The sequence below is a fragment of the Triturus cristatus genome, chromosome 4_1 (genome assembly GCF_964204655.1).
Source record: "Triturus cristatus chromosome 4_1, aTriCri1.1, whole genome shotgun sequence".
NCBI classification, from domain to species: domain Eukaryota; kingdom Metazoa; phylum Chordata; class Amphibia; order Caudata; family Salamandridae; genus Triturus; species Triturus cristatus.
Window position 1 is genome coordinate 45,935,022 of NC_140585.1, and position 20,524 is coordinate 45,955,545.

Sequence of the window (20,524 nt, forward strand, 5' to 3'; positions counted from 1 at the left end):
GCACAAAAGACTATTGTAAAACCCTTTGCAAGTGTGCTGAGGCAGAATCTTTGCAATGTGCAATCGTAGTAGGTGACAGTTCCTTTCCCTCATCTTGACAGAGAATGCCCATCCCATCCTAACAACACTTATTCCCCCTTTGTCTCACTGTCTGGGAGTAATACACAAAAGACCAACTTCCAGCTACACCTAGTCATACAGGTTGAAGGATAAAGGCTGAAGGTACCAAATGGTTGGGACAAGAAAATGAGAACTTTCTAACAGTGGTATTTTCAGAATTGCAACATAAAATCTGACTTTACCATTAAAGAGGATTTAAAACTACAATTCTTTAGACTCTAAAGTCGACATGCCTACCTGCTCCTAATTGAAAGGTATCACTTAATAAATGTAATAAGGTAACACAATGTTATTCTTTGGAAGAAGAAAGCCTTGCAGTAGTGTAAAACTAATTTGAGAGTTTTTCACTACAAAGACATGTAAAACCTAAACATACATAACTAACTTTTTTAATATACTGCACCCAACCTCTGTGCTGTGTAGTGCCTATCATAAGGGTGACCTGCATGTATTAAAAAGGAAGGTTTATGCCTGGCAAAATGTATATTTTACCAGGTATAAATGGCAGTTTAAACTGCGTGCACACAGGTTTCAACGGCAGGACTGAGACATGTTCAAAGAGCTACTTAAGTGGGTGGCAGAAGGAGTGCTTCAGCCCCACTAGTAGCACTTAATTTATAGGCCCTGTGTACACATGGTACCACTTTAATAGGGGCTTACAAGTAAATGAAATGTGCCATTTGGGTGCAAGACAATTTTATCATGTTTAAAGGAGAGAGCACAAGCACGGTAAGTGCATAGAGTTGTAAGGCCAACAGAAACAAGATCAGCAAAAATGGGCCTATGAAAGGTGTAGGAGAGTAGGGTGTGCTTCACATGGGTACCCCCACTTTTGCTGGTGTTTCACTGTTTTTCGACCTTAGTCTGGCTGTGGCCCTGCTAATCAGGACCCCAGCCTAGCTGCTTCCTCTCTAAAATGGTTTCCATGTACATTAAGTACATTTCTAATTGGATTCTGGAGTGCCTTATAAGCCCCTAGTATATGGTATACTATGTACCTAGGGCATAGGTACCTCAGAGGCCTACCAGGGGCTGAAGCATGTATTATGCCACCCCTGGGAAGCACTCCAAAATGACACCACAGGTCTGCTACTGCAGCCTGGGTAAGGTGGTGCTTGCACCACTTACTGTGGTATAGGCTACCTATATCATTACCATTGCACACACATATAAAATCTATAAGTCACTCCTATGGCAGGCCTTTACAATCCTGAAGGCAGAGTTCTTGGTTTTTATGTGAGAGGGTGACTCTGCATGAGCAGAGCCCCTCTGCAGCGTTCTGAGTACCTCCTCTGATGCGGTTTGTGGTGCAGCCTAACCATATACTCTTAAGTGCATTATAACCATCGCGGTAAATGCTAACTTTGGGATGGCTGCACAGAAACATGTCGTGTTTGGTGTCAAACGCTTTGAAATACTACCCCCTGCCAGTTCTGGCGGCGGGGGTAGCATTCCACCCTTCTAGAGGGAGAGACATGTTCACACTGGTCTAATCCGGTAAGACTTTCTACAGCCCTGGCATCACAAAATGGATGCCTCTGCCACATATACGGGTCTGACCTCCTGCTGCTGACCGAAAATCCCGCAGGGGAGGCCTGGACAATAGGTTTCCTGTCCCAGGCAGGTGTAACCAACTCCCCAGACAGGCAGATGTGTATTGGGGCTGGGCGGGAGCACTCTCTAGTGCTTTGAAGTCCTGCACTGGGGGCACACTTGGGTAACCCTGTGCATAGTCCAGTTCAAACCGGTTGCAGGGGCTACCTGCCCCTGCTCTGGCACGAAACTGGACAAAGTAAAGGGGTGTAACCACCCCTCTTTCCAAACCCTCCCATAGGTGGGTCCATAGAGTATGTCCAACCCCCAAACTTAGTATAAGTATGGGAACCCAGTCCTTACGACTTTAGATTACCCTGGACGAAACTCTGTAACATATATCCTGGACCATCGACGTTCTACTTTGACAAGAAGACTGAAGAGATCTCCCTTGGGGTCAAGGAGTGACTTCCCTGCTTGGCAGGCACCAAAGAAGCAACTGACCGGTCTGCATCGCTGAAGCTCCCGCCGGACGCCAAAGTCTTTGCATCACCAGAGGTGGATTTCCAGACTTCCCCGAGGCTACCCTGAGTCCACAGCAAAGCTGAGGCCCATGGATATCGTGGGTGACGTGGAACCATGGCCCCTGGACACTGAACTTTTGCAGCAACAGCATCTTCCTGGTCTTCCTCAAAGTTGTGCTTTGGGCTCCGAGTAGCCCCAGCCTTGAGCACCTCCTGCACCGAAGATTGCTGGCCTCCACTCCACAAGTGACCCATGGGCCAGTTTCAAGTGCGACCGCTCGAGGCTCCTTCGCGATCGCTAGCCCGTTGGCTAGTAGGTCCCCAAGAAGGCAACTCAACTTCTGATTGGGCTTTCCTGGTTGCTCCAGACGTGTCCAGACTTACCCTCGCTGGGTGAGTCCCACAGACCTTGCTGGTCTGCACCGCAGTCCTTTCTGATTCCCAGTGACTTGCCGTTGCCAAGGCTTGTTGGGTCCAATATGGTCGCCGACACCGCAGCACTCGACAGACTTCGTGGGACAGCTCGTATCCAGCTCCTGGTCATCATTGGCGCCTCCTGGACCTCGTGGCTGAAGAGTCAAGACACCCGTCAACTCACCTGAAGCACCCGACATCTGTGGGCAATGGTCCATCGTGCCCCTGGTCACTGGCAAGTGACCCAGACTCTGTCCCCTCTGCTTTCAGGTTCCTTCCATTCTAGATCCAGGCTTGGATCGCTTTGGACACTTCTCCTCTTCACGGCAGCAGCAGTTCTTCGCCAGCATCCATTGAAATCGACGACGCGACGCGACCCGACACCAAAAGACACCTATGCAGCCGGCTTTCCTGGGTGAGGTAACACGAGTACTCCGGTGCTCCCGTGGGTGCTAGCCCTAGAACTTCCTAAGTCCAAAAGGGTTTGGTCCTGACTCGATTCTAAGTGTCCCTAATCTTTAAATTTCCAACCACGACATTGCCCATAGAAGCTAACGGGAACCCGCGGCTGTGTTTACATACGGCACATGGTCCCCGTGGGTCCCCTGTGTCACTACCTTGGGTGGTTCCTTGGGATCCCAGCGATTCTACAGGCTCTAGGCCTTGTGTCTAGTTCAGTCGTGGTTCTTATACCACTTTATTGGTATATGGTTTGGTACGTCCCTAGTGCCCAAACGTGTATTTGTGCTATTACTGTTGATTGCTAACTTGTAAATTAAGTACTTCGAACTCCAGTCTCATAAAGAGACTAGAGGGGTGTGTTTTATCTTAAATATATATATTTTAAATATATACCTGGTGTGGTTGTCCTTTCATTTGGTCATTCAAGAGTATAGACTGGTAAAACAAGCTGCTTTACATTCCTTCAAGACTTAGCCTGAAGGCTGCTCTCCATAGCTACCACTAGGATAGCTTTCAATAAAAGCTGTCTTTAATCTATAACCATAAGGGGTTGTTTGGACTGATACAAGGTGCCCACTATAATTAGTGGACAGCATATATCAGGCCACCTTCTCACAAAAGGTAAACGCTAGGGAGAGAAGAACACACTTAGGCTGACAGGCCTAACAGCCCGCCTCCAGTCAGGAGCTGCATTATGCCTAGATCTGCTAGGACACTGTTTACCACCCCAGAGGCATAAACTGGCCCTGGAGCTTGCTCTTTCCCTCAAGGCCAGTACCAGGCCTCTGACTCTGGAAGCAGGCAGAGCTGTTATAAACTGGAAGCACAAGACGCAGTAATGCATAATTTAGAGAGAACTGTGCCATGGCAAAAAGATTGTTCTGTAGCTGGCTGAAGTAGCCTGGAAGACTCCTTGCATAAGTGCTATGTGGATCTTTCAGCCCAGTTAATAACAATTGATCAGAGGAGTCTGTGTGAACAGGAGGTCCAGGATAAGCAGAGAAGGATTCCGCAAGTGTGGGATGCGTCTGCATCATAAGACATCAGCTGTCTGTGATTTTGCAAGAACTCAAAGAGTTTGTGTTTTCACACTGGAACCCAACATCATGTTCTGTTGCTTACTCGTCCTCACTCAAAAGCTATTTTTATTTGGTATCTTGCCCTATGGTTCTGGAGAGAACTTTCCTTGTATTCACAGGTGTCCCAACAGGTGCCATGAACCAAAAGTCAAAACAAGCCATGTTCAAGATATGGTCCTCCAAAGGTTTGCATGTCAAGAGGATGCATATGTGGGTGCTACATCCATCCCGACATATCTAGTCCTTTTGCATGGTCTGTGAGACTAATCTGCACTCTCCCCCTGAAGTCAGGTACCTAAGGCCATACCCCATCTCGGGGAGGCCGAGACTCAATATTCTCTATTTTTGTCTACTCATTTACAAGTCTGCCTTTGATGCAGATGTCCTCTGTCCTTATATTTCCAGGAAACTGTGTCAATTCATTCAGACGATGACATTGATAAGAACACCTGGTGCAACATCAGTCTGGGACAAGTGCCTTATCTCGATCGCAAAGTGAGATAATGACAGGCAGTGGGGTTTTTAATTTCACAGGAGGCACCGGGAAGAGGGTGGAAAGGGTGGGGTTCTAATTTGAGCTTTTTACTGTAATTATTGTAATTAATCGAACGGTTTAACAATAAATCAATCAATCAACAGGTAGTGTAACCTGAAATGGTGTGTTTTTACCTTATTTGTTTATAAGAATGCCATCTAAGGGATCTTGATGCACGCAGGCTATGTTAGACATTCCTATGGGTATTTGAGAAATTCCCATCTCAGATAAGATACAGTATAAAAGGCTCACCAGTCAGCCACTTGTCAGGAGAGGTCCTTCAGCCCAGATTATCGTGTGAGATACTGCCAGAAAATCTTGTCAGGGACTGCCAGAATGCCGTAATGTCTCAGCATCCTGTCCTGTGCTGAAAACTGATACTGAGCTAAGTCTGGGAGGGGAGGAGCTGAAGCCGCTGCTTGTTTTCCTTTCGAGGGAAAACTCCCATCAGCTGATAACATAATAGGTATGCAGTGCGTTTATTCTCCCTAAGAAACTGCAGATGCAAGTTACACTACTCCATGCTCTCATAGTACAACGCAGAGAGGTAGGTTTTGGGTGTTAGGTTGCTAGAGGATATTTCCACTATGGTAGAAATGTTCATTTTATTCTTGTTGTTTGCAACATGCATTAGAACAGTTTTAATATTTTGTGTGGTTATTTTAGATGTGTTAGGCAACGGGATGAGACTGTTGAAGTAAAGCACTTTTAAGCATAACAAGTCGTCTTCTCACTGCAATTCCTGTGTGTGTGATACTGTAAAGAACGAAATCGGGTTTTCAAATTAACAATGTTTCTCGGATCCCTGTGTAGTGACTGTTAGTCACCGTGAAAGCACATACACCACTTCAACTGTGTATTGGGTAGGGTTGTGTGATGCTACAACAACTAGCTTTTTCACATTCAACTGCTGCTGCATTGAACTACGTTCACTCGTGACAGCTGTGGCTATGAAACCAAGCCCTGTTGAGCTAAGCCAGAGTTTTAGTTTATGCAACATCCCCTTTAAATGCCCCAGACAGAGAGAAAAGATGTCACAGCCATCACTTAAAAATCTTTATAAATACATAAATATGCAGAATACCTTCAATTACCCAATGACGAACACTCTGCACTTTTGCATCCAATTGTCCAGCAATCCGATTCATAATTGCATAGAATATACTCCAGTGTTTCCTAAAATCTTCAGCAAATGACAACTCTGTTGCTCCCATACGCTAAAAGAGTTCACACTCGAAGTCTTCCCTTTCCTTCGAAAACAAAGGTCAGAGCATGCCACAGTATCTAAGGCAGTTCCACAGCTCGAATGTGTAGATGGGGAGGCTGCCGTTTAAGCCTGGGAAGATCAATTGTCAAACCTCTAACTGCTTCAGTCGTCATTTAAAGCTACATGACTGTCCACAAATACTCTATTCAGGTGTTCCTGATGTGGCTGCATCAGAGTTCTCGGTGATGGTCTCCAACAGAGGTATGCACTGGGAGTCTAGAAATCCTTCAGATACAGGAACCTCATAGGTTTCTGAAGGCGTAGATTGATCAGGGTGTTTCTTCTTCTTGTGGGCAGTGACATTGTCCCTCTTTTCAAACTTCTTGCCACAGGTGTCGCACGAGAACAGGTAAAAAGAGTCTGCATCATGTTTTTTCATGTGCCAATTGAGGGAGGCCTTTTGTCGGCAGGTAACTCCACAGATCTCACACCTGAGGAAAAAAGGCAGCTTAAGCATTAGATTGCAGTAAAATTAAAAAGTACAAAAGAATATGGATTACATCATATTGACGAAAATGCAACTTCAACATGGTGAATTATCAATTAGGAGAAAAACTGAATATTTTTATTACGGCACCAGGCCATTTAACCCTAGGTCATGAAAGAAAGAAAAAAGGCTTAAAAATTATTGCAATTCCTAAAAGATTAAAACATTAAGTATAATTGTGTAAAATAGGTTTGTAGGCAAAAAAACGGGAGTCATCTGTCTTCTATGTATAATGTCAACTGGACTGGAAGATGCAAACAAATCAAAATGACCAGCTCATAATGCACCATTGTCGAAAATACTTTTATCAGGGCAAATTTGACCCCATAATGTTAATTCTGAGTTATTACAAGTTAGGTTCATTAAGATCTGACTTGTTAAAAGAGGCTTTTTTTAGGCTAGCTTTCATCAGCATCATATAGAACCAAAAAAAAAGTTAGCAGGAGGTGGCAAGGAGAGGAGACATGCAGGTGAGGACTGAATTTGTGCACTAAAATCAGTAAAACAAATCTCATGCCTGTGTCCTCAAACCAGGTCCCAACACACAACAGGTTTAGTTTTGGATCCTAATGAGATTTAGAAATGATTAAAAGCAGCATGGCTAAGAGAGCGGATAAATAAAACCTGTGGGCAGAGTTAATACAAATTACATTAGAACTACCCCATTTTTAGGTCTCGCCTGACCCAGCGCCTGCGCTGGTCTGGCGAGACTTATTGAGAGGGCTCCAAAAAGTGCTACCAGGCCAGCCTAGAGCTACAGTGCATGTGCACAGGCGCGCGCTGCGCTTTACCGCGATTACTTTCACTTTAGCGGCCGCTTTGATGTTTGATCGTGATCGCAATCACTTTTACTTTGCATAGCCAATAGGTCTCGCTTTTGGGACCTTATAAGTATTTAGTTATGCAACTGTTGCATGGCTAAACACTTATAAGGTCCCAAAGGCGAGACCTATTGGCTATGCCAATGCTTGTTTTAAATGTGCCTGGGCACATTTCAAACAGTGTACCCCATGTTTTAATGTGTGTGCTTATAAATACAGAGTGAGCAAAAGCGAAGGAGAATTCAGTGAGTCCCAACTTGATAATAGCAGATCTCTAAAAAACACAAAAGGTAGACTACAGAGCATGAATGAAAGGAAATGAACATATGTGGAGTCATGAGACCCAAAAGTACCCTTTTTCATAGTGAAATTCATCAAGACAAACCAATGCTTAAGTAGAACTGTCCGTCATGCTTTGTGCCACTATTTTAAAGTGGGTGGCCTGGTTTTAACCATGGATTATTACATTAATCCAGATGTTGACAACTGCAAAAAACAAATGGTTTGCAATAATTGGCAAACAGTCCGTTTGATGCTTGTGTCAAGTAGAATCCAGATAGAGTAAAAATGTGCTATAATTTAGAGGTGTGGCCAAGCGAAATTGTTCAGGATGGAAACAGCTATAAGCATTCTGGCAATATGTGAGCTTTGTTCATTGTTTGCTTCTTGGGTGGTGGTTACTATGTTTGTTAGTGATTTGCGATGTGTTGGACTTTTGTCTGATCCAGATCAAATTTTCTCAGTAAAACGTTGTTGTTTTAATTGTTAGCATCAGCCAAAATGCACAGTCGAATTACACCCATGTATTTCTGCACCCTCTGACATCCACTGCACTGTTTTATGTTTGACTTCTAAGCTAATAGTTTGTTGATTTTGAATGATTGTTAATCGACTAACCACATTTACACTCAAAATGAAATAAAGCTATTGATCTGAAATTTTAAAGTTCAAAATGCGAGATACTGCTTTCTGGAAAACATGATATTTGCACAGTTAAGAGGTAACGTTTTGTAATCCACTGCCCAGGAAAACACAATATTAAAAAAACCCATCTCCAATGAGATACTATTCAATCTTTTATTTTGTTTTTTAAAATGATAATTACACCTAAAAAGGAAAGGTTTCCGTGACACTGCCAGAACAAAAGTGCTGTTTACAGCTCTACATAAGGTATGAAAGAGTACTGACTACAGTGACACGCAAAGTTAAGTACCCAGAAGGAGCTGCAAAGAAGGGACAGTTAACAGAAAGGGGAAATCAAAGACTCATGAAAACAAGACAAGGCAAAGAAACTTGATGGAGACAGCTACAGCGAAGCAGAAGGACGAATAAACTGTGACCAGAGTCTAACCACAGCCTGTTCTCTTCCACTTATCTTACCTTTCTGCCATTCCTTTGTTAAAAGCAAACCTAATTCATTAATACTTATTTCTTATTGTGCCAAAACAACTATTATTTAACAATACTAACGTTCTTCAGAGGACTCACGTGGAAAGAGTGGAGGAATACGCCACAAAAGAGACTTTGCAAACCTCTGAATAAAGGAGATCTGTAGCAGCTTGTGGGCACAGGGACCAAGACCAGAGATCCGAGGGCCAGATGTGGGGGTCCCAAACAACAGCTCCTTCTGCAAGATCCCGCTCTATATGATCCCTCTCCATCTGGTACCATCCTATTCTACGCAACAACCCTTTAGGGCATGCGTTCTTGACTAGCAATAGAATGGTAGCGATCTTTGGCCTTGCTCTATCACTAGGTGGGAGCAATGAGCGAGTCATTGCACAAACAGCAGATGTAACCTCTGAAGAATCACAGATGCTCTTGGTCAAATGGCAATTCATGCACCGGGGACCTACCCCTGGATCCTGAAGACTGGCAGTAGAAGGCCTTCGTATTGACATTTCAGGAACATCCTGAGCCACCAACCTTTTCTCTCAAGTAGTCCTAGATTATAGTAGCCGATCATCTACCAGGCACTGAATGAAACACGGGGAGGGAGGGAAGCAATGAACCTGATATATTTGTAGCTATCAGACACAGCAGCCTCTGTCGCTATTCGAATCCTTCAGGGTTCCAGATCCCAAACAGAGACCGAAACCTTCCATGCTTTTAACACCGCTTGGCTGAGCTCATATCTCCACTGAGCAATCCTGATGCCAATTTTACTGTACAATTCTACATAATACTGGCATCTGTGTCTAATAGTAACTAGAATTTCTCAGATATTAGTACAGAAATAGTTATTTTTCTTCACAGCACATCCTTGTTTCTGAAGCAATTCCTTCAGTCTTCAATCCACATATCAACCAGAGACGAGGACTGTGATCCCAAAACCAACATACATCCAAGCCCACACGTTTCTCAACGTACATGGGGCAGCAACTATTATTTTCAGAGCACTTGAAAAGCATCGTCTCCCTTCATACTTACTGCAGTGGCTTTTCTCCTGTGTGAATCCGTCGGTGTATGACTAAGTTACTGCTGGTGCGGAAGCCCCGGGCGCAAAACTCACAGATGAAATCACGCTTATCTGTAGAATAGTTTTAAAGAGGAGAAAAAACGAAATATGATTCAAAATTGGTCATATGAAAGAGACAAACAATGACGCTAAACGCACAAAATGCAGACAAAAAACAAACCCACAGGCAGGAGAGTGAATGCGGCTGTGAAAGTACCGCGTGCAGTGCTGCGGCTATGCAAGGGATAGGATGCTGTTCACCCTCTCACGTCATAACACCGTTTTATAAAGCTTCTCTGCTAAAATTACTTTCAAAAGCATACTTTGCACTAACATTTTTCCCATAAAATCTGAGACTTAATTTAACACTGCTGGTCCCCATGGAGAGACTACACAGGTCTAATGTGAAAGGACATGGCCCGCTGCCAGGACGGAAGGCATAAGGAGTGACGCACAAAGTTTATCGGAGGTTCCCAATTGATTCTTTTGATTGTGCAAACCATCTGGTGGCTGCTGTACCATGCTCCAACCCTGCCCTCTTATGTTTTGTTGTTTTAGGTTTCATTTTGGACAGCAATGAAAGCTATTTTTTTTTTAACTGAATTTTTCCGCACAAAAACGAAATTTTGCCTAAAGATATTTATTTATAATTTGAAAATACAGTTTCTAAAGTAAGATTTATTTACCACCAATATAGAACATTTTGTAAATATTTTAAGACAGTTTTGTGAAAACATACCAACATACCTTTAGCTAATATAAAGGCGTTAGCAAAATTATAAAATACATTAGCACCAATAAAATAAAAACTACCTTGATGGGAGGAGCCTAGCGCTTGACCGAGATGGCCGCGTGAGCTTTGAGCTCCCGCTACCCTTGCGCCCTCCGGCACTCATCCTGTCCTAAATCCTGATTTTCATGCACGGAATCCTGTAGATGAGTCACAGCTGGGGCGATTGACGTTGTCCGGGCCAAGATCGCCCACCGGGGACCGAAGTTGTGCACGGCGGAAGATTGCGGCCTACCTCCGAAGGATGCCAGGGGCTTGCGTCGGCAGGATGCCCGGCCACTAATTGAACAACAGCGGCCTTGGGAGGTGTGAACTGACGGACGGATGCCGTGGCACTTTCACTTTCGCTTTCTCGCCCTTTGTTTGCTCCGGGTTGGGAGTGCGTCATACAGATCCTCTTTTGTCTGGAAGACCTCCACCCGGTCCTGACTGGCTGTTGAAGACCTAGTCGTACCTGTCTCCTCTACCTGAGTGAGGGACGTCCTTTTGCGACTGACCGTCCTGCTGTCCGAGATGTCGATCAAATCGGAGGCAGACAGGTCGAAGTCTAAGACTACCAGGCGGGGAGGCTATATCCAATCCAACAATATGGATCGCTATGCCCAGCAGAAGGAGTCGCCTGGTGGATCGGGACAGTCGCTGGAAGCACAGAAGGCCGATTCATCCCCAGCCTCGGAGTTATCATTGCAGGATATCAAGGGGGCGATAGATGGGATGCAATCTTCGATTGGGCGACAGTTCGAGACCCTGGCGCACAAGGTGGACATGATTTTGGTCGATGTCAACTTGATTCGCGCGGACCTGGGGAAAATTAATGAACGGGTCAAGTCCCTGGACCTCAAGACTACTGGCCTCGCGGACGATGTCTCGGAACTCCAGGCTGAGGTCCGCAAGCTACGAACCGCGAATGACCTCTCCGCTCGCCGGCTCGAGGACTTTGAAGGTCGGGCCCGGCGCAACAATGTGCGCATTATTGGGGTCCCAGAAACTTCGGAGGAGCTCTCCGTGGACCTCCTCGTCGAGGACCTGGTGGTGAATCATCTTGCGCCGAAGGGCCTCGGCAAGTTTTTCGCGGTGGAGCGGGCTCACCGAGTGCCTGGCGGACGGCCTAAGGTGGGAGCCCCCCCGCGGCCGATTGTCGCCCGGATCTTCCACTTTCGAGATCGGGACGCTATCCTGCAAGCATCGAGGGTGACAGGCCCGGTGCCTTTTCAAAATGCCTCCGTGAGCTTTTACCCTGATTTCACCCAGATGGTGCAGAAACAAAGGCAAAGTTTCCTGGGGGTGAAGCGGCGGCTTAGGGATATGGACCTGAAGTATGCCATGCTTTTTCCCGCTAAGCTGCGTGTGGTATATGAGGAGCGGACTTTCTTCTTCGAATCGCCGGACATGGCAGGGGACTGGCTGGATGCACTCCCTCGACGACAGCCCGGCCGGGACAGCGTGGATGGGGTGGAAGGCGACCGGGACAGACAGAAGTGATACCCTCGGTGCTGGCCTGTTTCGATTCAGCCCTGGACAGTGACTCGCACCTTATTGCAGTAATGGGAGGGCGGCGGGGGGAAGATAGGGGCTCTTTCCTCCCTTGGGGTGCTTTTTGTAGATTTGTTTTTGGTAGGGCGACAGGCACACTGCAAGTTGGGGGGGCTTTGTAAGCTGACGCAGGGGTGCAGGGTGGGGGTGGTGTTTCAGGATGTTGGGGTTGTTGTTTGGGGTTGTTGTTTTTTCTTGCAAGGCGTAGCAATGACTGTCAGAATTGTCCGATTGTGGTTCTCGGGGGGGGGGGGGGGGAGGTCTCTTTGTGTTCAGGGATGGGGGATAGGGGCTTAAACGTACTCAGCTGGAATGTTAATGGCTTAGGGGACCGTATAAAACGGGGGATAGTCCTGCAATTTTTGAAACGGACCTTGCCAGACGTGGTCCTCTTGCAGGAGACCCACCTTATAGGGAATATGTGTTATGCGCTTAACAGAAGGGGCTATAAATTCATTGCTCACTCGGGGTTTTCCTCGGGCTCCAGGGGTGCGGGCATACTTGTCAGAGCTTCCCTACCATTTGAGGTTGACTCCACCATTGCTGATGATAGGGGGCGCTTTGTGGCCGTGTCGGGGAGGTGGGAGGGCAGAACGTTGGTTTTGGTTTCTGTTTATGTCCCTCCTGCCTTGCAGGCTTCCACGTTTGCTGATCTGGGCAAGGCCTTGTTGGAACTCCCCGAAGGGATGCTGGTGGTGGGAGGAGACTTCAATGCGGTTGGTTCTGGAATGCTAGATAGGCACCCGCCCAGAGACACCGGGGGGGGGGCTCAGAAGTGGCTTCCCGACTTTATTGATACTTTTGGCTTGGTAGATTGTTGGAGGCTGCGGCACCCCACTCAGCGACAATACACCTTCCACTCCGGGGCCCACGGGAGTCTCTCCCGGATTGATTATCTGCTCACCCTGGCGGCACACGCCTCTTTGGTAACTGAGGTTAGGCACATGGCAAGGGGCATATCAGATCATTCACCGGTGAGGGCACGTCTGGACATGGGCCGGGTGGCGGGGGGCAGGGTGGCTCCCGTTTACCCCTGGTACTTTCGGGACCCCAAGCTGCGCAGCGCGTTGCTGAAGACAGTTGACCACTACTTTCGAGAAAACCAGGGCTCAGTTGACTCCGCGGTGTCTTTGTGGGAGGCTTCTAAGGCTGTACTGAGAGGAGAAGCCTTGTCCCTGGTAGTGGCCGCCAAGCGGCGGAGAGACGCCGAGGTGATGCAAGTGGAGGACGAGATAGCGGCTTTAGAGTTGGCTTTGGAAGGGGATGTTGAGACGTCCACGCTGCACAATTTGAGCCTGAAGCAATTGGAGTATAGGGATCTGGTGACGGATGCCGCCAAGACCCTTCACAGGGAGCAGCAGGGGCGGTTGTATGATGTTGGAGATAAGGCCGGGAAATTGCTGGCATGGCTGGACAAAAAGGAGCGTTTTAATCGTGTGGTGCCGGAGTTGTTGACGGATGGGGGAGAGGTTGTCACTGATCCCGACGGTATAGTCCGGTGTTTCTCAGACTATTTTCGTACGGTATACGCCTCGGTCTCGGATAGATCGACTGAGGACTCGTGTGATCTTCTGCGTGACATCGCTCTGCCCTGCCTTTCCGCCATTGATAGGGAGGACCTCGATGGTGATATCACTGTAGACGAAGTGGCAGGTGCTATCCGTGCGTTGCGCTCCGGCAAGGCTTCGGGCCCAAACGGTCTGCCGGTAGAGCTGTACAAGCTTTGTCCTGATAAGTTTGCTCCTCACTTGACCGCCATGTTCGTGGAGGCGCGGAGGAACGGGTTTCTTCCGCTCGATCAACGGCTGGCGACGATCGTGGTAATACATAAAGACGGAAAGCCCCGGGATAGGTGTTGCTCCTATCGGCCGATCTCGCTCCTCAACGTCGAGCCGAAAATCCTTGCCAAGATTCTCGCGAACCGCCTGGTCCGGGTACTTGGCGACTTGATCCACCCGGATCAGTCGGGCTTTATCCCGCACCGTAACACTGCACTGAACCTTAGACGCCTCCACGGAGTGATTGCCAGGACGGGTACGATACGAGAGCAGGCTATTGTGGCGTCCCTCGACGCCACGATGGCCTTTGACACGGTAGAGTGGGCATACTTGTGGGCGGTGTTGGCCAAATTCGGCTTCGGGCCTGGATTCGTGGGGTGGGTGAGGCTGCTGTATGAGGGGCCTCTTGCAAGCGTCGTGGTGAACGGGCGGGCGTCGGCACCTTTTGAGCTCGGGAGAGGCACCCGGCAGGGTTGCCCCCTGTCGCCGTTGCTACGGTGGCACCCGGATATACGTGGGCTTCGCTGGTCGCCTGACCACGAGGACCGTATTTCACTCTACGCTGATGATATTCTGCTATATCTTGCCTCGCCTAAGAAATCTCTGATAGTGGTTTGTGACGTCTTGATATCTTTCGGTAGAAACTCGGGCCTAGTTATTAATTGGGGGAAGTCACACTTGTACGTCCTGTGTGGGGATGTCCCGCCTGTTCCGCGTAACTGTTCGATCCAGATAGCCCAGCAGGGCTTTTTGTATTTGGGGATCTATATTTCCACCGACCCCATCTTGCCCTACGAGAAGAACTTGCTCCCTCCCTTGGTGCGTCTGCGGCGGGATGTGGCGGGCTGGCGGCGATTGCCGCTCTCCCTCCTTGGCCGCGCTGCACTGTTTAAAATGATATCCCTTCCCCGTTTCCTCTATGCCCTGCAGAATACTCTTGACCTGGTCCCGGACAGCTATTTCCGTGAGATCGAAAGCCACCAGCGCGCGCTATTATGGGACGGGCGTCCGCGTATCGCAGTCGCTAAGTTGACGCTTCCGTGGTACGACGGTGGTATCGCGCTTCCAGACATTCGACGTTATTACTGGGCCACCCAGCTGAGCGCGATTAACCATGGTGTCTATGGTCCGGCGCTCAGCCCTGGCTTCGCCATGGATCGCTGGTTGCTCCGTGGGGGTAATTACCACAGAGCGTTGTATTCGAAATCGTCGGACCTCACCCTCACGGGGCCCACCAGAGTGGCCGTCCATGTGTGGAAGGTGGCGACGGACTCGCTGGGCTGGAGGGGTAAGCTTACCCTTGCCACCCCTCTGTTCGACTCCGAGATTCTGGGGAAGCTTTGGCGCACAAAAGGGTTCGAGAAATGGGATTTGATCGGCATATCCAGGGTTGGAGACCTTTTGGTTAAGGGTAAGATAAAGTCGTTCGAGGAGCTGCAGAAGGAATACGAGCTGGGGAGCACGGAGTTCTTCCGATATGCACAAGTGCGCCACGCCTTGCGGTCAGTCCTTGTGGAGGGGGAGAAGGTGCCCGAGTCCTCCCCGTTGGAGGATCGGATCCTGGATGGTCACATGCCAGAGAGCACGATTTCGCTCATTTATAAGAAGCTTATCAATGTTCCGGCGGATCTTCTCCTAGGGTTGCGCGCCCAATGGATAAGGGACGGCCTTGAACTAGATGATGAAGATTGGCAGTCCGCAGTTTCTTCTCCCAAAGAGGTCGCTATCCCCGCGCGCCTGCGGCTGGTGCAGCTAAAAATACTCCATAGGGTCTAAGTGACGGGGCCCAGGTTGGTTCACATGGGTTTTTCTGAGGAGGGCCTATGTAAGAGAGGCTGTGGTATGGTGGGTACCTTCCTCCATATTATTTGGGAATGCGGTGCGATTATGGAGTTCTGGAGGCAAGTCCATGAGGTGATGGGGGAGGTGACAGGAATTGTTATGCAGCCTGAGGCGAGATGTTGTCTCCTGAATGTCTGGAGCCCTACTGACCACAACGCGGCACAGACTCAGTGGGTGACCCTGGGGAACATGGTAGCCAAGCGCGATATCGCTCGGCTGTGGGGCTCCGATAGGCCGCCCACATTGACAGCGTGGATGGAAAACATGGACTGGAGCATGTTTAGGGAGAAGACAGTGTACTGTGCTCGGGGGCGCCCTCGGAAATGGCATGCTGTGTGGGGGCCATGGAACCAGTACAGAGGGGACATATGCCTGGCCCCCGACCTGGATCCGCCTGAGGAGCAACTTTCCCCTTAGTCCTTTTCCGGCTTTGACTTTCCCGCTGATATGTGATTGTTTCTGGAGTCTCTGCCTTTCCCTCCTTTCCCTTACTATAGATCAGTGCCTGTTGGACGTGATGGGGCTCGTCCCCCCCGATGGGAACCTCTCTTGGTGTTTACAGTACCTTTCGCCTTGCTTGTGTTTAGGGTTGTATTTATGTTTATGCAAAATAGAACCTTTGGCTCTCCTGTCAGTGATATGTGGACGCAAGCATGTGTTGAACTTCTCAAGCTGCCGTACCTCCGGGATGTCGGCTGAATAGCTGTGTCACTGATATAAAATAAAGGTTTTTTAAAAAAAAAAAAAAAAAAAAAAACTACCTTGATATTAAGTTGAAAAAAGATTACTTTAAAATTGTATTCATGTATAGAATATGCGTTTAACATGACACATGGACAGTTGAGGGCATGGGCGTACGGGAATATCCCCCACTGGTAAGGTTATTGACTATGTATCCTATGTAAGATAATCACACAAACAAAGGTAGGCACAGATAACATAACATGTGTATTTGTAAAGCACACATTCACCCACAATGGGGCAGCTTGGGGCTCAATAAACAGATGTTTATTGTTATCCAACTCAATGGTACTCATTTTATCGACCTCAGAAAGGATGAAAGGCTGAGTGGACCCGCCGGGATTTGAACCTGTGACCATGAGGTCGAACACAGGCCCCTGCAGTGGATGCATTAGTCCACTAAGCCATCAGACCCGCCTAGAGCTAGGATATAAGACTGTGATTGAGGCCTACAGTGAACGTCTGTGATCCCAGGGAGAGGTCACAGTGTTTACAAAGCTTGTAACTTGGAACCTCAGGCTGTATTCGTCGGTGAATTAGTCATTCGGCACCTCTTCCTTCACCATGGCCAATGATACCCAACTAAAACTCAGGCTAGACGGGGGAATCAACTAAGGTGACTTACAACTTTAGCTACTACCTTATCCAAGAAGTGGCCAGATGGATGGATGGTAACTCCTTATATGTGAATGGGAAGAAGACGGAAGGTAATTCTTTTAAGAACTGACACATCGTGGACCACAGAGTAGTGGCCAGAAAATCTAGGAAAGTTGCCGCTACCTTAACCCCATACACGGAATATAGGGGTAATCATTGATGAATAATTGAGCTTCTCTGAACAGGTCAAGATCATTTGCACTACTGGCTTCTGTTTGTTACATATTATTAACATTCTGCCTTTCATTTCCCCTTCCACAAAAAAGGACATAGTTCAAGCTCTCTTTATATCCAAAAAGGAATATTGCAACTCATTCTTGTTTGTTGTACCCAAACAACTTATGAAACACCTTCAGCTTCTTCAAAATGCAGCTGCTAAGGTGAAGCTGGACCTAAGGAGAGATTAAGCCATCTCACAGAATTTACGAAATTTAAGCTGACTTCCAATACACAAGAGATATTTTTTTAAGGCTTTATGCTTGTGCCAGACTACTGTCTAAAACACGTCAGTTCGCCTATATAACTTCCTTTGCACCATCCAGAGAACCAAGATCCAAACACCTGTTTCTGGTCAATACCCCTGAATATGGGAAAGCCAGGCCAGGTGGCCGACCTTTGTAGCTTCCAAGAAGATGTGGAACTCTCAACCGCTAGCCATTCACGCTCAACCAAGTCTACCCACCTTTAGGAAACAGCTTAAAGCATTCTGGTTTTCCAATCATTGTTGGTAGCTGAGGCTTCATTTCATATCTCTGTGCGGCACCATCCCCTCACCACCTCAAGCCAGTCGGTCTATTTGGTATTTATATGTTCGCGCTGTGATTTACAATTTTGTTATTTACTTGAACTGTTTTGCTCGTGGCACAGAATGTTTTCAGTCGCTACTAAAGAAAGTTGCCCATGTTTTTTTCCCCTCCCACCTCTCACTTCGCCACTTTGGTGCCTGACATTGCTTCTCTGCTGCTCATGCTATGATTTAGGAGTTTTTTTAATTTATTTTACATTTTTGCTCGGTTGCTTCCTTCTGCTCCCACCCAGCAATTCTCGGTCTTGCTGCCCCGACCCACACCATTCCCCTCCGTCCCCACTTGTTTATAAAGTAGGATCATTTCAGCGTTTTATTTATTTAAACTGTTTTGCTCATATTTTTGATACCCAAAAATTGTGTATCACAATCCACTGTAACCAAATCTCACCGGAACAGTTGCCTTCATATCCACAACCAGCTCCCGCTCGCTTGCGTCCATGTCCTACGTCACCAAAAAGCCTTGGATAGTTCGCAAGATGTCGTGAGGAGAGTCCCTTGATGGAGGCCAGAAAGCCGTTCTGCTTTACTTAATGGTTTGATTAATCAGCACAGCCTGTGCACTTCTCCACGCTGGCTCCATTAATAATAGAAGCCCGGGCCTTGGTAATGCATTCCCTGTTCTACCCCAGTTGGTGATTTCCCAGGGATTAGGTGGTTTTTGATGGGTCTGGGCAGCACTAAATGCTGAGAGAACGTTAGCGCTGTCACCACTAAGCACCCACAATTAAAGGTATGGTACAATATTTAGTGACCCCTCCAAACAAGTCCCCCTTTCTTACCCCTACCCTGCTGTGAGAGGTGGAATGGGTAATAGAAGAGCTTGGGTTTGTGGGCCAGATATCAGCTGGGAGGTGGCAGCCTGCACCCTTATCCTCGGCGCTACCACAAAGCCCAAAAAGAGACAGGATCGTTTTTCCAGCGCTTCACAATCTATTAAAATTTATGGAAAACTTTGGTTTATTTGTTCTTGCATTTGTGGGCTTTCCTGTTTGCATATCTGCCTTTAAATTGTTTTCAGTGTCTTAATATGTTCATTACTTTCTTTACTAATCACCCCACGCTCCAGACCCCTTGCCACACGATTATTTTGACCTAGTCAGGCACCCTTTGGCTTTAGAATACCTGTGGGTTTGTAAAATAACTTTGCTAATGTGATTACCCTATTTTATGGAGCGGCTGCAAAGGTACCCAAGGAAGACAAGTCTAGCGCTGCCAGGTGCAGATGTCTTAGTCACACTAATGAACACTTACACTGTGGTAAAGGTTTGTGCCTACAAATGGTTCTGAAACGTAAGCGGGAACTCACCACTGTGCCGCTTCTCATGCTCCTTCAAATGCTTCTTAAAGTTGAAAGATTTTCCGCAGCTGGGCTCCGAGCAGGTGAAGGTGTACTGGTACACGTGCTGGTACTTTTTATGGTGCTGTGGGAAGAGCAATTGATATATATAGATTTTCAAAAAAGCAATCAACTGACACTCTTAGTTTCAGGGTGCATCATAAAACAAATATTCCTCAGTTTTAAAGGCAGATAAAGACTGTGCCTGTAAAGCAGTCTCCAGGTCATCTATTGGGTGGCTACAACCTTAAAGGGACATACCACTGGAACCAAGGCTCTGAATGGGAGGACAATATCAAGAGTAGATATCCTGCTTCCTATTCTGCAACACATACGTCCACCGGTAGTACAGATGCTCCATGTTGCTCTATAAAACAGGGAAACCCTTTTTTAAATATATACCAAACTACAAGGCTGATGGAGGGGATATATTATGTCATCCCTACTTGTACATCACGTTCTACCATTAGCATGGCATCCAAGCACCTTCTACTATTAGCACGACATCCAAGCACCTTCTTGACCTGGGTCCCTTTTTCACAAGCTCCTGGGATTGTATCCATCAGATGTGGATCCTTGAGTTACTTTTGGGTAAGCATAGATTTGTTCAATGCCCAGTTTACTAATAGTTTGGCTAATGTGTAAGTAAACTTTGTTTGATCTAATTGGTATTCAGATGGATGTAGTGAAGGATTTGGGTGATTTGCCCTGTGCGCACTCCTAGCCTGCAGAAGCAGCCTTACGTCCAGCAGACCCTTTCATGATGCACATTACTAATCAATGGCAACTGCAATTGCCTGAGGGCACACTCAAAACCTGCCTACTAAGCTGTGTGTTGGACATATGTGCACTGCTAAGCAAATGTGCCACGAAGAGAGAAGCAATGGGAGGTGGGGAATACACAGCCTGGGGTTAGCAGCACACAAGGCACAACAACAGTGACTGCATACACAAACATCTGGTTACCTCATACTGCCAACCACAGAAAGTGGTTTCAAAGCAAAGAACAAAACAAAAGCAAGGCAACAATTACCATCAAGGCTTCAGCAAACCTGTTACAAGTACTTTCGTACTTTCTGGCCAAGGCAAACTTCCATATGAGCGGATACCTCCAGATGAGAAGCTCTGTAAGGATTGTGCTGTTGGGCCACATAGCTCACCTATAAATGCTCTCAAACTACAGGCTGATGAAAAGCCACTGATGCCATCTTGGCTTTGGAGTGTACAGGGTGGTGCCTGGAGGTGCAGAAGAGTGAAACTAATATCAAACAGCAATACAGGAGACTATCGCGTAATAACCTCAAACGAAGTGAACGTAACCGTATAACACCCCTTGCAG

At 47.2% G+C, this 20,524-nt stretch overlaps 1 protein-coding gene across 1 annotated transcript in view; it reads right to left on the reverse strand.

Moving 5' to 3' along the window:
* Positions 1-5,701: 5,701 nt before the first annotated feature.
* The window catches only part of LOC146839436 (zinc finger protein 692-like), a 151,154-nt gene continuing 136,331 nt past the window's right edge, over positions 5,702-20,524 (reverse strand). Inside the window, exons 9-11 of the mRNA XM_085651490.1 lie at positions 19,156-19,270; positions 9,673-9,772; positions 5,702-6,365 (exon numbers count right to left, since the gene is read on the reverse strand). Of these exons, the coding sequence (XP_085507616.1) occupies positions 6,077-6,365; positions 9,673-9,772; positions 19,156-19,270 (504 nt within the window). The 3' untranslated portion in view covers positions 5,702-6,076. The remainder of the gene's footprint in view (positions 6,366-9,672; positions 9,773-19,155; positions 19,271-20,524) is intronic.